General features: G+C 45.9%; 1 protein-coding gene across 1 annotated transcript in view; it reads right to left on the reverse strand.

Annotated features, from left to right (window-relative positions):
- The window catches only part of TIAM1 (T-cell lymphoma invasion and metastasis 1), an 89503-nt gene that overhangs the window by 52673 nt on the left and 20495 nt on the right, over positions 1–16335 (reverse strand). Inside the window, exons 3-8 of the mRNA XM_009282944.2 lie at positions 14098–14545; positions 11611–11783; positions 7278–7502; positions 5646–5831; positions 3045–3191; positions 870–944 (exon numbers count right to left, since the gene is read on the reverse strand). Coding sequence (XP_009281219.1) covers positions 870–944; positions 3045–3191; positions 5646–5831; positions 7278–7502; positions 11611–11783; positions 14098–14545 — 1254 coding nt within the window. The remainder of the gene's footprint in view (positions 1–869; positions 945–3044; positions 3192–5645; positions 5832–7277; positions 7503–11610; positions 11784–14097; positions 14546–16335) is intronic.

Consider the following 16335-nt stretch of genomic DNA (forward strand, 5'->3'; position numbering starts at 1 on the left):
AAAGTGTGCCTTCCCATGCCACCCACATGGCTACACTGGTGCAGTGCGCTTTTCCTGGGATTTCACCCTATGGCTATTGGGAATGCCAGGAATGCAACAAAAAATAATAGTGATAAAAAGAGATTTAAAATTAAAACTTAGATGCACTGTGTTTCTGGGTAAACCAATCCAAGGCCAACAAAACTGTTGTAGATGCTACAGTTCCTATACCTAGAAATGGCAAAATAGCAAACCTTAGCATTTATTTTGAATTTACTGTCTTTTATACATCTGAGTTGCACTCCAAGCTATAAATCCCCAGGAAATGATGGAGCTGCAGAATCCCTATTTGCTGCAAGTGGGCTCACGCAGCTAAACCCATATTCACTACATGAAGAATGTGCCTCTTGGCACTGTCTTAATGCTGTTTTAAAGCTGACTTTCTCTGGGGAAAGAGAAAGCAGTTGTAATTGTGGCTGCAAATGCAGAAGCTCACAGAAGCACATGAGAACAAAACAGAGAAGGCCCTGTGCTTCATACTTGTGCCAACCCTAAATTATGAAAACGCCATACGGCCGCCACAAGGAGCCATTTTCCAGAATCAGCGGCATCCAGGTCCTCCTGTGGGCAGGCATTTGCCTGGCCTGCAGTGCTAACACCCCTCTGGGTCTGGCACCTCCAGCTGTGCTTAGGATGCCACACACAGCAAGCTCTATTGACTGTGGGCAGCCAGCTCAAACCCTCCCAGAGCGGCTACAAGCCCTACAGTGCACAGAGAGTCCTCTCCTCTCCCGGGTGCTCTGGTCCCCTCTCACATCCCAGAGCCAATGCTGCATTTAGGCTGGCTGCAAATGGGGGGGAAGGAGGCAGCTGGAGAGCTGGTGTTTTACCTTGCCGTCCGGGACCGTATCATCAAAGATTCCTTCGAGAGATTTCTTCACTGAATCAACTCCTTCACCAAACACCTGAGGAACAACAGAGCGACTCTGCTTTAAAACATGAATGTGCCTCCGCGCTGTCTGCAGCACACGCTATGGGGAGAATGGTGTATCTAACACCTAGCATGGAAATCAAACTGAAAAATAAAAACATTCATCTCAAAACACAGAAAAGGAAAATATCAGCTTGCTAAAAGGGAAGGGGGGGTGAAGGACAAGCTGGTGATGGGGCACCATGCTGAAAGATTAGAGGCCAGTTCTGCTTAGTGGTCTGTCACTGACTTACTTGGTGGAGCTGGACAAATTTTCTCTCCTTTTGTGCTCGGTTTTCCCACCTGTAAATTGGGGAAATGAACGCTTCTCCGCCACTGCTAAGGCTGAAGAAATCAGAAGGAGGGCTCCGCTTCTGGCTGGTTTTGTAATAAACCAGCTTCCAAAAAGTACTTAGCAAACATTGAAGTACCACAAGTCAGCGTAACCCTTCTCTAATGAAATAACAGCTGGTAACCCAGCACAAGCCAGAGAGCCAAAATCAACAGGACTCCGTGCAGGAGGAACGACAGAATGGGAATATTTACAGGATCCACCCCAAATCAGCACAGGACTGCATCAAACGGGCAAAGAGGGTTGTTACTGCAGCAGAAGCTTATAATTAAAACTGAAAAGTTAAGTTTTATAGCTCCACATCAGCACAGCTTTATGATCAAGTTGCTGGGTTTGGCTGTTAACCATTCTGTACCTAAAACGAAGCAGGGACCATGCAGGACTGGGATAAGGTCACTGCCCTTTAGGGATTTACAGTTTACTGCTTCAACTTGGCAATACTTTGCATGCTACTACACACGAGCAGGGGAAATGTGTTCGGGCGCTACATTTAGACATTCTGCTACTCTCTCAAAACTTTACTTTTTCTTTGACTCTCTCCAGTACGACTTTTCTTTAACCTGGAACAAAATCCCTTTTCACGCCTGCGCTTATTGAGGAGTGAGGGCAGTAGGGGTGGGGGCGAGCGGGAGGAAGCTTGAAGAATGCATTTATCCCCACTGAAAGAAAAAAAAAGGGTGAGTTCAGGAAAAAAAACAGGTCTGAAGACACAGCATGGGCAGGATCCCAGCTCAGGACAAGGGATTGTGCTTGATTTGGGGAAAATAAGTACAAAGCAACAGGGATGCCGCAGCACCAGCGCAAAGAATTGGGAATGCGCTCACGGAAGCATCTGCTGCTTCCCAGCAAAACCCTGAGCTTTTGCTCAGCCACTAAATAGTAGGTGAACTTTTAATGTCTCACTAAAAACAAACTAAACATTTTTGCAGCGTTCATCCCCTGCTAAACAAAACAAACACCCGCTGCTGCTTTAACAGAAGGAAGAAATCACAGGGCACAGAACAACATGTGTCCCAAGCCTTTCTCCCCTCAAAAAGTGAAAGAAGAGAAAGAAAAGCAAAGCCTACATTTCCTGCAATTAGATGAGGTATGGCTCTCAAAACTTGAAAGCTATAATTAGGGATGTTTGGAAAAAATAACAGGGAAGCACCTTCCTACCACACTGAAACACGTTTTCTAGAGAAAGATCTGGGCAGTGACTGGGTAGAAACATTTCAGCTTTTGCTTTTTTAAAAATCTGAAGCAAAACAGGGACTGTCCCTACTAAATGCAAAGCTTTTTGTTACTTTAGGAAGTTTTCCCCAAACTCAGCTACATTTAAAGTATTCTACAAACTCATAATTTTATTTTAAAGAAGCAAACAAGTCTGCATTTTTTTTTCCTTCCAAAGTTGTATGTTTTACACTGCTGCTTTGTTACTCCTGAGTTTAGGGAAAGTACCTCCAGCAAAAGCTGAAGCAGCATAAATGCAACAACAGTAGAAATGCATCCAATTCAGCTAAAGAAGGTGCGAACTCCAAACCTTGTTTGATAGGAGCTGCTGTATACTTATCCGTAATTATAGTCACTGATTTTTGCAGAGGATGTGGAATGAGATGACTATACGCCGTGAAAGATTAAACAGGCAAGGTTAAGGCTGAATATGTAAGTGCTTGATGCAAGTGACTCTTTGCATGAGCTGCATTCTGCACACTAACAAATAAGCCTTGAAAGTAACAATATCATAAACTTCCACACACTTACTTGATTAATGCTTGGCCTCCCTTGCTTTTTCTTCGAGGTAGTATCCAGCCCCCAAAGAGAAGAAAACCTGCTTCTCCGCTTACTGGCAGATCTGGACATGGCCTGTGTCCTTCTCCTCACTCCGGACTCCCCTGTGCGAGCCGCCACCTGTCAGTGCCACATGGTTTTAAAATCAAAGGTCGCAGCACCCCACCACACCATGGCTTACATAATCTAACAAACAGTGGAACCTGGTTTGAAAAAAAAGGCAAATACTATGGCAACAATGTGTACTCACAACAGGGACAATGGTGATGCTGCCAGGCTACTTCCTTCTCACTGCAATTTAATTCACTTCTTCCAACATCAAACATCAAAAATTAAAATGGACAGTACCACCCCCCATTTTTTGGCATTTAATCTGAGATATTTTGAAGCAGCCTAATCATCACAGAGCAAAGCCTCAGCACCAGTGATGGTTTTGGGTTTTTTTCTTTTTTTTTTTCTAACAAGGTTTCAAAGCTGGACACACGAAACCTGAGATTTCCAAACTTATCTGTTGCTTCCAAAAAGCCCAGTCTTTCTCTTTGCTCTTTCCTGTGGAAACACTCTGGGCATCCTGGAACTGACTCATAACTGTTACAAGGCCAGATAAAGGCTTGCAAATAGGTCAAGGTATTTAAAACCTGCACTTCCTTAAAGATAGCAACATCTGAAGGAGTGAGCAAAACACAGGAAGTAAAAAAGTGAGCTGAAATGACCCTTTTGATTAGAGAGAGCAGTGTTAACTGCTTGGTTAAAAAAATGAAAAATGGCCTGGGGCAACCCCTTTGGGGCAAAAAGATATTTGCCTTTACTGAGACCAAAAATTTGGGGAGTGTTTCCCAAATGAGGAAGCTCTGGTAGAAATTAGTGCAACATTAGTCAGAGGTGAAGTGTTTAGGCCAAAGTTTAAGCGGATTTCCCATGTGGAGGTGGCCTCAGGAGAGCGAGGCCACCTCTCCTACGAAAAAGGGAGTGGTAGGAGATGGCAGGTACGAACGGGCACGCAAGGCGAAGCTAGACAGACAGACAGACCAACCCACCCTGCCGCCTTGGCCGTACGCTTCCTGGAACACCTTTGTACTGGATTCTCACAGCCGAAACCAGCAAAATGTGACCGTCATTTGGCAACCCCAGCGGGAATACCTGAATCTCTGAGTGATGCCCCAAGCTACGGAGCTGAGAAACTGGTTGTTTGGGTGCAGCAGATACAAAAACCCATAAAAAGACGGGACAAACAAAAGGCTGCCTTGTGTACCCAGGGAACCGTCGCTGTATGAGTGATGGTGATTCTCCTTGGGAAACGTGGAGAAATCAAGGAAAAGGAGAACTTAAACACTACTGCAAGCGTCTCCATTTCCACAGCCTGGACTTGTGAGATGTTTCTTAGCTGTACCTGGGATGTTTGTGCAGGGGCACCTGGGAGACTTAGCACATCCTCTGACTAATGTACTGAGGAACATCTTCAGGAGAGCTAGGGATGCCACACTATCACCGTGCAGCACCCAGCTCGAATCTCAGACTCGCTGCACCACCTCCACACTACTGAGGGCAAAGGAGGACACGAGAGTTTGCTTAAAGGAGAAGAAAGCACGTGCCTTTTCCAACACAACATATTCAAAACATTTTTTTTTTCACTTGGCTCTCAAGAGACACCAGCATGAAGAGGCAGACTGTTTTTCAGGCTAATGTTCAGTGCTTTGCTAGATGCAAAAAAATAAGCATAAATGCAAATTACAGCCCGCCACTTAAAAAAAAATATAAATCCACCAGCAATTATCAGGATGATGACGATAATCTTTTCATATATAAAAGAATAAAAACGCCCCTGACTGAATTACAGCTCTGGATTCAATTGAGGGGTACAGCTGACACCTACAAGACAACAGTGGAGCTCAGCTATTTCTGTGAAGCTCCAGGAGTCCAAGCCGAAACTACAGGAACTTGATTTAAATTCATTAAAAAACCACCACTTTGCAATACATTTCCCTGTATTTTTAAGAGCTGGGTTGTTACATTTAAACAACCATTTTAAACATTATTTGCCACACCATAAGTAGCAGAGAAGAACATTTCCCCTCCCTTGTGGAACATCAGGTGTTGATCACTGGAGACCGGATATTAGACTAATTGGTCAGTAGTTTCATCCATATGGTAGAAAGCAAGCCATGCCCGAGAAGGTCTAAGCCAACACATGCTGAGGGCCTCGGAAAGACTCCCATTGACTTCACAGGACTTTTGGATCAAGCCCATGTACACAGACATTAGAGATGAGCCTGCCTTTGTAACAGGAAGATCTGTTTATAGAAAGCGTTTATAGTGCAGATCTGGAAATTCAAAATCACATGTTTAGGAGAAACATGGTTCTTCCACTTTCATAAGGCCATGGCTTGCAAGCATCTACTTTTTAATCTATATCCAGGACACACACCCCTTTCAGGAAGCAGAATATTCTGCACACTAAGGTAAGGGCTCACCTCCCAGGCACAGACTGCTGTTTGTCGACGTGATCTCTGCATTGGACATGTGAAGCGATTTGCAGGTTGGCAAAGATGACCCCTGGCCTCTGTTCAAACTTACCAGTGCATGAAACGACGAGACTGAAAAGATTCCAAGACGGCCCATTGCAACTTTTGTTGGACGGCTGGCAAAAGCAAGCAGTCTTTTAGGGTTTGGGAGCTCCCCTCCTTGGAGACTAGCCAAGTAACAGCGGTACCGAAATAGGTCCATCTGGAACTGTTCAAGATTTTGTTCCCAAACGAAGATCTGTGTACAGCAAAGATTGAGGAGCAAGACACACGAGAAGAGAAGGGGAGAGGAGGAAGAACAGGGTGGTAAATACCTTGAAAAAATTCTACTGTTCCCAGTAACACACCTTTTTCACCAATGCTGATCTCACTCAAGAAACCTTGATTCCCCTTCTTCCCCACTCTCCCCTACCCTCCCAACCCCAAAAAGGATACAAATAATAAAAAAGTTTTCATTAGATGGAAAACAACTTTTTTTACGTTCATGGCAGAAGTCTTCTCCTGAGACAACTGCTCCTTTGATATAATGCTAATTAATAGGATTAAAATTTCATTTTTAATTTTCTTTGTATTCCAGGATTCTCTTCTGAGCAGCCCTTAAAAGGCTTCTTTCATGCATCAAGGGCATCTGAGAAACAAGAAGGCCAAACCCCACCAAATTCCACATACAGAGTGCCCCGAATCAGCAGCTGCAGCAGCAGCGTTGCTGTAAGCATCAACAGAGCTCGCCATACTTGAAAAAGTGTAGTACACTGGGGATAATTAATCTTATCAGCAGAAGAGCACTATAATCAGCCTATGTAAGGACTTATTTAAATAATTCAAATTGCTGATAGGAAACAGTTTCAAAGCGTTTAGAAAAACTCAGTTGCATAAAGAGAGAGACTGCTCTGCCCTCTCACTGTGATTGACAGCCTTTGAGTGGAGCCCTTTCAACAGAGGCGAGCATCTCCCCACTTCTCACAGGCTTCCAGGGGGTACGAAATCTCTTTAGCTTAGAGCATTAGGGCCCCGGTCACTCCCTATGGTTTGCATTACAGGCATGTTTGGCAGCCTTGGTAAAAGAGCTACAAACTAATGAAGCAAGAGCCATATGTTAGTTTTCTAAAATAAGGTGCCGCTGCAGCAGCAGGAGAGACATCTGCTCTAGGCCTTCTGCTTCTCAAACACAACTACATTGTCCACTTGAAGTCAGAAGGAGCGGTCCCGAGGGGCAGCCAGGGCTGCAGCCATGAGGTCAAGGCAGGTCCTCGCAACGAGTAGAAACCAGGGATGGCTTCTTCATCCCATCTGCCAGCAGAAGAACCAGCCTCTTGCACTCTTAAGACTTAACAGCAGCATTTGTCGGTCTATGACCAGCTCTTCCCTAAGGCATCCTGCTCCCGTGGCCCGGTAGCCTCTTCACTCCCCTAAAGCCCTCACTCACCTCCGAGCAGCTAGCCAAATCCCTTGCATGGAGGCCAGGAGAAGACAGCCCATGCTGTACCTTAGTGCACATTGTTTGGAGAAACGGTGCAACTAGGGCAGCCGGCACAGCTCTCCTGCCAACACACGTCCTGCCTGCTCTGGGGAGCTCTGCCAGCGCGCACACACGGCACAGTGGGAGCAGACAGAGGTACCGCTAATCTGAAGAAGGCCTTAAATATTTGCTAGGGGCTTATTTCACATAAGCAAGCGAGATTACTTGATCCAGTATGGTCTTCTTCTTCTTGGAGTCCGTTACTGAGGACAGCTGCATTTCACCCATTTTCTTCATTTTTTCATCCATATCAATCTTCTGCTCCAGCTTTTTTATCTCTGTTTTCAGGAGCTTGACAGTGTCCTCTTTGTGATGCTGCCTTGCCACTGCGGTTGCACAAGCTGAATGGATTGCAGTGATCCAGTTCTCCAGTTCGGTCTGGCTAGAGGTCTGAAGAGAGGGAAAGAGGGAGAAAAGAAGTCAGGATCCTCTTTAAAATTGATTGGAGATTAACAAATGCAATTCCAAGGAGCTTCCTTTCCCTTTGATCTTAAGATTTAGAGCCTTAAATCCACTTACAAGAGAAGTAATAAAAACCCCATGATTCTTAAGCAGGCCATTTTTAACTTTGCACTAGGCATTCAGCACTTAGAATTACACCTGTGTCTGTGCTTTGCAGCTGTACAGTGTTTCCCAGCAAGGTCTCAGGAATTACCTTCCTCGTTCAATGCAATGCTGCCATAATTTGTAGATCAACATTTAATGACATTTTCTAAACTCCCAGTTCCTTAAGGCAGGGAATGTACCAGTCTCTGTGCTCTTCACATTATGGAGAGTTTTTTTGGCATGCAACAGTTAGTTAGTAATAAATTAATGGCATAAAACATGACCATGATATCTATGAGTAGCTTTATTATGATGCATAGACAAACAAGGTTTCCGCTTCTGAAGGTCCCAAAACACTCTGAAGTCAATCTTGTTATCATTAAAGCCAGGCTCATCATAATTTTTACAGCTCTGGTACTGTTCCTTCCCAAGCATGTGTGTGACAGTTCGGAAAAAGGGAACACTTCCCCTCCCTGGAAGTGTTCAAGGCCAGGTTGGATGAGGCTTTGAGCAACAGGTATCCCTGCCCCTGGCAGGGGGGTTGGAACTAGATGATCTTTAAGGTCCCTTCCAACCCAAACCATTCTATGATTCTATGAGGTATTGGGCTGGGGCATGGGACACCAGCACATTTTCAGGAAAAGCACTATTGTGACTAGAGGCTTATGACACAGAAAGAAGAATATTGCAAAGCGTTCCTTTTCCAGACTTTCAAAATAAAAAGTAAATCTTCCTAGCCTTCTTACTAAACTTCATTCCTTTTTACAGTAGGTTGTAAAACAAAATTTACAGCCAACTCAGGGTTGTGGTGGACTTTCTCTGAGTGTCAGCCTTTAGCAGTAATCACACTGGTATTTGGCTCGTGGCTGAAAAAGTAGCAAGGTGCCAAACCACCTTGTTCTAATTAAACTTTCTGATGATACCTGATCTATAAATAGACAGTATGGTATGACTTCTCCAGTTGCGAGCATAGATGCAGAAGGTCATCCTCACTGCTCTCCTGGCAGTGACAACTAACAGCAAAGGACGTGGCTTACTGAAGCCAAGGAGAGATTCCCACAGAAGCCTGATGCTGGAAATCACGTATGCACAGGCCGGACTTCAGACCGATGCTCCCAAAACTGCTGTGGGACTGAAGGAGGTGAAGCACAGATGCCCCAGAATGACATCACTTTCCTTAGCTCAGGGTAGAAGTCCTAAGCAGAAGATAGGGTCTACACAGGAAAGACCGACCTCTTACTCCCAATTTCCTTGTCTTCAGCTGGCACTGTACAAAGTATATTGCTTAAACTGGAGATGCCCCCTGCCCAAGTAGTAACACTAACGAGCTCTCACTCATAGATGGGGCTTACAATGTCTTACCGCCACTGCTGAAGACATGTTGAGCTCCCCTTGCTGAGGAGTTTCTGCTGAAAATAGAGAATTTATCTGCAGAACAGAAGACACTTTGCTTACAGTCAGGTGGTAAAACCTAGCCCCCACTAGAGAAGAGAGTACCACTGGACTTATAATGAGATGGTATGTTTTGTTAATTCCTAGCAAAATCATAATGGCAAAACATCATATTTTTATCTTATTCAATTTTAAAATATTATTTGTATACAATTAGATTCAGTTTTCTTTTTGGTTTCCTGGGGAGAAGAAGGGGAAAAAAAATCTGGAAAGGATTTTAGGAGCTGAAGACTCTTCTGGTAGATGAGTAGGCAAGAGGAATCACTCTGCTTCTCAATGGAAAGGACCACATAAACAAGCTGCAAACGTGATACATACGTATGTGGTGTCACAAGTTGCTCTGAGCTCCTGGAAAATGCATGTGACACCTGCAAGTAATGGATTTGTGTAGGCATGATAAGAACTGACTGAGCAAGCAATCATCGTGTAGGAGGTATGTGATGTCGCTAGGTGCAATGCAGTGGGAAGGCTTGTTACAAGATGTCCAATATCTGTACGCATTACAAAGCAACCCTATTTATCTCCCTAAGTACACAGTCTCCATAGGACAGAAATAGTCTTCTGCAGGTCTGCGGTTTCTTCTCACCAAAACCGCTACTACAGCACTGTGTTATGTGTGGACGGACGTGTATGACATGAGCAGTTAAGTAACACTGCTGAACAGCCTTAGACGTGCTTCGGCTGCTCTGCGCGCAGCAGAGCAAGCCCTACAGCACAGTCACTCGCACATTACTTCCACCACTGCAGCTGTTCTCCTTCCCTTCTCTCCAAACCCATCCCTTCTTTCTCTTCTGCTGCTGCTTCGCTAGCGATGCATGGGTTCTATGGCAGAAGGGACACATCAAGGAAAAATTTCTGCAAGGCAATATATATATTGTTTTTCATTTGAAAAGGCTCATTTTTGCTTTTTCCCACAAAGTTACATGAAAATCTACCCATGGCATAATGATACAGGGCTTTTAATGAATAAGGCCCTGTGTTGCCACTAAAGAAATGAATTGAGTGTGACCTTTTCAGTATTTAGCATCCACTGGCATTAATTTTACGAGAATGAAGGTTTTTCCTTAGAAAACTGCATGGAAAAGATTTTACAGCTGTTACAGGTAGATCAGGAGCAGGTGGTGCTCCAGAGCCTTTCAAACACATACTGAGACCATAAGCACCACACTTACCTCCTGGATGATGCTCTCCAGGTGGTAAAATACATGTACCCTGCCCAGGAAATGCATGAAGTAGAAAGGGGCAGTGCAGTATTACACTATGAGCTGAGGAAAAATCAGACTGAGGTGGGAGAGAAGCTAGTCTGCAAAAAAATTCTTTTTCTTTCGGTATGCAATCAGATACTCAGTCTCTTCAAGATGTAAGCCAGCACCACTTCCTTTGAGTCAGTCAGGCTTTTTTATTTTGCACTAGTTTGAGAATCTAGCCCTTTGTTTAGGACAGCCGCAAGGACCTACAAGACAGTGTAATTTTAAAGATTTGCTCTGGAGTACAGAGTGATGACGTGGGGGGCACATCCTACCACAGAGTAGCTTCTGGTTTAAGAAGGCAAGAAACGTGAATACGTTGTCACTGGAAAGGGAAATAGATAAGGGATTCCTCTGGTGAAGAAACTGAATCAAAAGAGGAGGAAACGGCACGACCTCAGCACAAGCTGGCAATTACAAATAAAAGAGTGTCACTCCTTGACTAGTGACAACTTGCAATAAGAAAGTGGAATGCCAACCTAAAAATCACTCAGCGAAGCAGTAGTTACCAAAATACAGAAATCTTTTTCAGTGAAACACATCAACTAATGTATGGTCTTTGATATAAGTGCTGGATTTTTTTTAAATGTACCCTGTGAAATTCAGACATTTCTATTTTCTGATTAAAAAAACTAAACATGCACTTTCAGTCTCCTCTCGGGCAACAGCAAGATGCTGATTAAGGTCTGTATGAACAAGGGGCAACTGCATTCTGCAGCGCCATTGGGAGAGCACCTGGAGGTCCAAGTACCCCCTTGCACTTCAAACGCCTCTTGGTCTTGTAAACCCCTTGAGCCTCTCTGCAAGGTCCCATCTTTGATACATCTCTTACAAGACGCAGGTAATGTTACAGCATATTTAATGCACTACTGTATGTCCTACACGGTAACTGGCCTGGTCTGTGTGTTATAAGCACGCTGCCAAACCATGCAAAATTCCCATTTTTACAGGGATGTAAGAATATTTCTTAATTCTTACTTTCTTCCAACCATCTACACAAAGAGGGTCTGGTCAGTCAATAAAAACAGCAGATCTGACAGTGATTCACATGTGGTGGTGGGTCTCTTGAGTGGCATTTACCGAATACATTGTGCCCTTCCTCTTGCACTGCCAGAGGAAAATCCCAAACCTACTGGAGTTGGTGGGATTTTTCCATTGATTTGAACCAGACCTAAGATCTCCTCCTTGGTCGGTGGGATGAAGGAGAGAGAGAAAAAGAGAACAACTTTGTAAAACCCTTGAACTGGACCAACCTGAAACAGGAAAGCGTCCCCAAGGGAGTTGCTGAGACAGAAGACAAAGTCCTTCTTGGGGTGTTCAGGCACCGCTTGCACTATGCTGTTTTCCACCCAGACAGCGTGCTTCGGGATGCTGTTGTGGTCAATGCCAGATCTGCCATCAGTCTCATAAAAAAACAACGTGCATCCTAAAAGAGACAATCGCACATTAGCAAGCAACACATTTAAATGCAACAGCCACCCCACATCTATTCAGCGCTAATACTTGGGACTGTAAATCATCCGTAAAACCATCACAGGGGTGAGGGAGGATTTGCCAGGGCCTGTTCAGGTTTTCAGCCCCACAGCAGAGAGCACCATCAACGGCCCAGCTGGCCTGACAAGATGGTGATTTCCACACCACAGGGGCATGCCACAAGCTCTATGGTGCACCAAGCCGTGCAGTAGCAGGGCCATTTTATTCGCCCTATGACTGCTAAAACAGAGCCGCAGACATAGGCCGAGAATGTCAAAGGTGGTAAAACACAGTGCCAGACGAGAAACGTCATTATTTGTCCCAAAGTGGGGGTCCTCCACGGCCACCCCATCCCACCAAGGGGACCAAAAGGAAGATGCAGGCTTGAGCGTGCGGCTTCCCTGGCCGTGCCAGACAGCTGCAAGCTGGCCCTGCCGGCCCCGCCGAGCAGACAGGCCCCCAGGCAAACCTCCACCACCCTGCCTCAGCCTCCTGCAGCTGCTAGCTGCCACAGTCCCTGCAAGGCAAAGATCAAGTGAGTTAATTACTGGATGCAGATGAGTAACTGGAAGAAAAATGGACTGGAATGAGCTGTGCTCACTGAAAGACTGATGTACCAAAAAAAGCCAACAAACAAACAAACAAACAAAAAGCATAAACCAAATCCTTATTCCACTGTAACGTTTCAGTTCTGACTCACGGCGATATGGCCAAAAACAAAAAATGCATTTTAGCGGGGACAGCAAACAACCTGCTTGGTTTTACAAAATAATCTTTACAATTCTCGGGGGGGGGGGGCTTTTTTAAACTAAAACTGGCACGTTATTTCTCTGCCACTGGGAACGGCCCTCTCGGTGCAAAGGGAGAGGTGCAAAGAGGCCTGTTACCCAGCCTCTCAGAAAACTATTTGCAGCCAAACAATAGCAGCTGTTAACTTCAAAGCCTCGTTTAAACACTAACATTATTAAGGCACAGCAATCTAAGGAGCAAACACTCCACTTGAGTCAAAGCACTTTAAAATAACATTGCCTCTGCGCTCATCCTTCCCCTTTTTCCTCCCAGATGGCCCTTTGTTTGCCTGCTCCTCACAGCAAGACCTTCCTGCCACAGGGCCCCCCTCCCAGGAGATTAGGGCTCCCCCCTGCCCCTGAGCCCTCCCTCCTCCTCTTTCATTTCCTCAATCTCTCTAACCACCCCAAGGAAGAGCTGGCACCTAACTTTGCTGTTGGTTTTAAAATAGTGCTGCAAATTAAAAAAAAATAGTGCTCTAAAGAAAGTGCTCTGCAGGCAAAACAGGACTTTAATTGTACTGAGCTTTTCGGTAACGCCACCTACAGCAGGAGACAAGGGCTCTGCCTCCCCTGGCTCACAGACAAGGCTGGTCGCAGCGGAGGAGAGCAAGGCCAGTCCCCAAACCCTGCAAGCGTTACTTCCCATTTTGCTGCTGATGCAACCACATGAAGATTAATTAGAGGTCGCTTTAGGAGGCCAGCTCAGTTTCACTGCTCCGTTAACTTTTATGTGCATTCATAAGCACTCAGGCCCCAAACAGGGCTGGAGCACCCTCCTAGCAGGAACTGCAAACATTCAGAGAGAAAAGGGCCCGATGGCCCAGGCGGCCAGGCGCCAAGGGCTGCCCACCGCAAGATGGGTGACACAGCCAGAGCCAACGTCTCCCAAATCACAAGCCAGCCTCGATGACCAAACCATGGCCTCCTGTCCACACCGCGAATGTGTTGCAACTCACTGGGTGTTTCTACTCATGAAGCACATCTCAGAGAAGGAAAGGCCAACGGCGCTAAGCACGAGAGGAATGCATGCAAAGACAAAGCCCCCGTTTGAATGCATAACGGCAGTCAGCATCATCACCAGCAAACTCCCACTGTCAGGTGCCTGCAGCTGCACACAGGTATTTAGTTTGTCAGCAAGCCATAGACATGCTTCTTAAAGGAAAACACCCAGTGCTTGAAGAAGCCACCCCAGGTGGTGCCAGCAGGACTCGAAGTAGGGTATGAACCCTGCTTTGGTGCAGCGCAGTCACGTGTCTTGGACTACATGCATAATGTGAGCATATCAACAACCATCAAATAAAACCCCACTCTGAAAACATCAGGACCACTTCCTCATACTTGCTGTTAATTATACTGAAGTTCATGGCAGCTTTTGTTACGAATCTAGACTATTGGTTTCTTCATCTGCAGCAACACACAACCCACAGGATACCACGGACGCCCACCTGGTCAAACCCTTGCGCGCTTGCTCTGTACCTTTCAGGGAAACCCAGTAATGCTTCCATTTTCTGCGGGTGGCCGACTCCACTTTCTTGTTCTTTTTGTGCACCAGGAAGTTTTTCACTGCCAGAGCACCGGCTTTCCGTACCGTGCCCTGGGCAGCCGTCAGGAGGATGTCGGACTGCCCCGGGGAGCTGAGGGTGCCGCTGCTCTGCTCGTCACTGAGGGCAGAGCCGGCCTCCTCCAGGTTCTCGCTGTTGGTGGTGCTCATCTCCAGCTCCCGGCGGAAGTTCTCGTACACCCCCTGGCGAAGCCCGTCGCCCGTCGAGCTGCTCCCGCTGTCGCTGCCAATGAAAGCCCGACTGGCCGTTGGGGAGTAACTTGAGTTGGTAGCATTGGAGCGTCTAGAAAGGAGGTCGGTGTCGGTGGCTGCTCCCTCGATCCCACTGTCGGTGAACTCGCTCCCCTCGCCTGCGTTGACGTCCTAGTTGCGAGAGAGACACAGTGTGAGATCAAGAGCCTGGCCGAGCCTGGCCTTCTGGAGACACCAACAGAACCCAAAACACCCAGGTGGCACCACGTTTCTTCACACCTTCATTTTGTCTGGCACTGGAAATCCCTCATCTCTTTTTCTTCTGAAGACAAACAACTGGAAGAAAAGGTGGGGTAGGCAGAACTTCCAGTACAGTTTAGGAAAGACCAGTCACACACGCACGATTTCAGGTGCTGCCTCTACAGCCTTAGCATTTTGGAATATAAGACGCGGCATCATCTGTTTACATTAAGCTAGGTTAACAGTGCTAAAGGTTTTGCAAAAGGAGAACATATGGTAGCAGAAACTGGCACTGTCAAGAAAAGCAGTAATCAACCTATGCGTTTTGAAAAGAAAACATTGATATTGTACATTCACACCTACAGTTGAAGATACATTTTAGACATCCCAACATTGTCATTTGCAAATTATATAATTAAAAAGGTACTTTTTTTTTTCTCCTAAGAAGTTAATATATTTGAGATTGTTTCTGTTTTGTGTCACTTCTACATCACAAACCCTAACGATGGGCCAGAATCCCACGGTGATAGACCCTGCCAAAATACTGCAACAACAGCAGATCCTTCCTGGTCCCCAAGAACTTGCAGTTGAAGGATCAGAAGAGACAAGAACATGGCCGGCTTGAGCAAGACAGGAAACAACATGACCAAATTCAGGTTTCAAAGGCTTAGTGGCTCAGCCTGCACCCTGCAACAAGGCTAGTGCCCAAAGGGGGCTAACCACTACCATCTCAGCACCCAAAGGCATCTGTGGCAGTTTTTGAAGGACAAATAAAGGCCAAGCCCTGTAAGTGGAGAGAAATATCTTATGTTAGATACTCGGGAGAAGAGGGAACCAGGGAAAAAGATGCAAAGAGGTGAGAAATATGGCCAAAACAACAGGAATTTCAGCCTCTACCTCTCCTGCAAGAGCAGCTGGTGCTTGATTTACAAGTTTAAAAAAAACCGAGGAGACTCTGAGAAGAGGTGGCAGAATGCAATATTTATTTTGAGAGAAAACAAGTTTCTAGGTGATGGTTCAAGCACCAGTTTTCTATGCATCCAAGAGCAGCTCTGCAGAAACCGAGAAAACCTCCACCGAGCTCTGTTTGAAACCTTCCTCCTGTGGAGCAAGAGCTGGATGAGGAAACCTTAGGGGGAGGGGAGGGGTGTTGCTGAATTTTACTAACTTTTAAGGCATTAATTTGTAACGGATGGGCTCATTCTTTATAAACGCTACCTCTCAAGAGAGACTTGGAGTCCAGCTGGAAGAATAAGCACTTCCTTCCCCGCTCAATGAGCACAGTTATCCTAGTCAGTCTGGTTGTTTAAAGCAACACATAGTGATAGAGAAGCTGTTCTGGACAGGCCAATATTCCTCTACTCCCACCGCGTGTGAACGAGCTGAGCAGGGCTTCCTGGAAGTGCAGTCATCTACCCGTACAGAGCAGTTTTCACAACCACACGTTTTTTCCTGCTGTTCCAATACACTTGTTTTTTGGAAGCTCATTATCTCCCCATTTCTTGCAGCACTGCAAAGGAGGGATATCTGGAGAGGGGAACTGGTGCTGCTCAGAAACCGGTGTTTACAAAACACTGCCGTGAGTGAGTTTTTGCACTCCATCACGAAAAGCTGGATGGCGCAACCTCTGATGACAGCACTCCATCTGAGACCTCGTGCGTCAGGGAGCCAGGACTGGCATGGCCACTCGACGCTCACACGCCCGAGGCACTGCCTCTCTG

The sequence above is a fragment of the Aptenodytes forsteri genome, unplaced genomic scaffold, assembly GCF_000699145.1.
Source record: "Aptenodytes forsteri isolate BGI_AS27 unplaced genomic scaffold, ASM69914v1 Scaffold2, whole genome shotgun sequence".
Taxonomy (NCBI): Eukaryota; Metazoa; Chordata; class Aves; order Sphenisciformes; family Spheniscidae; genus Aptenodytes; species Aptenodytes forsteri.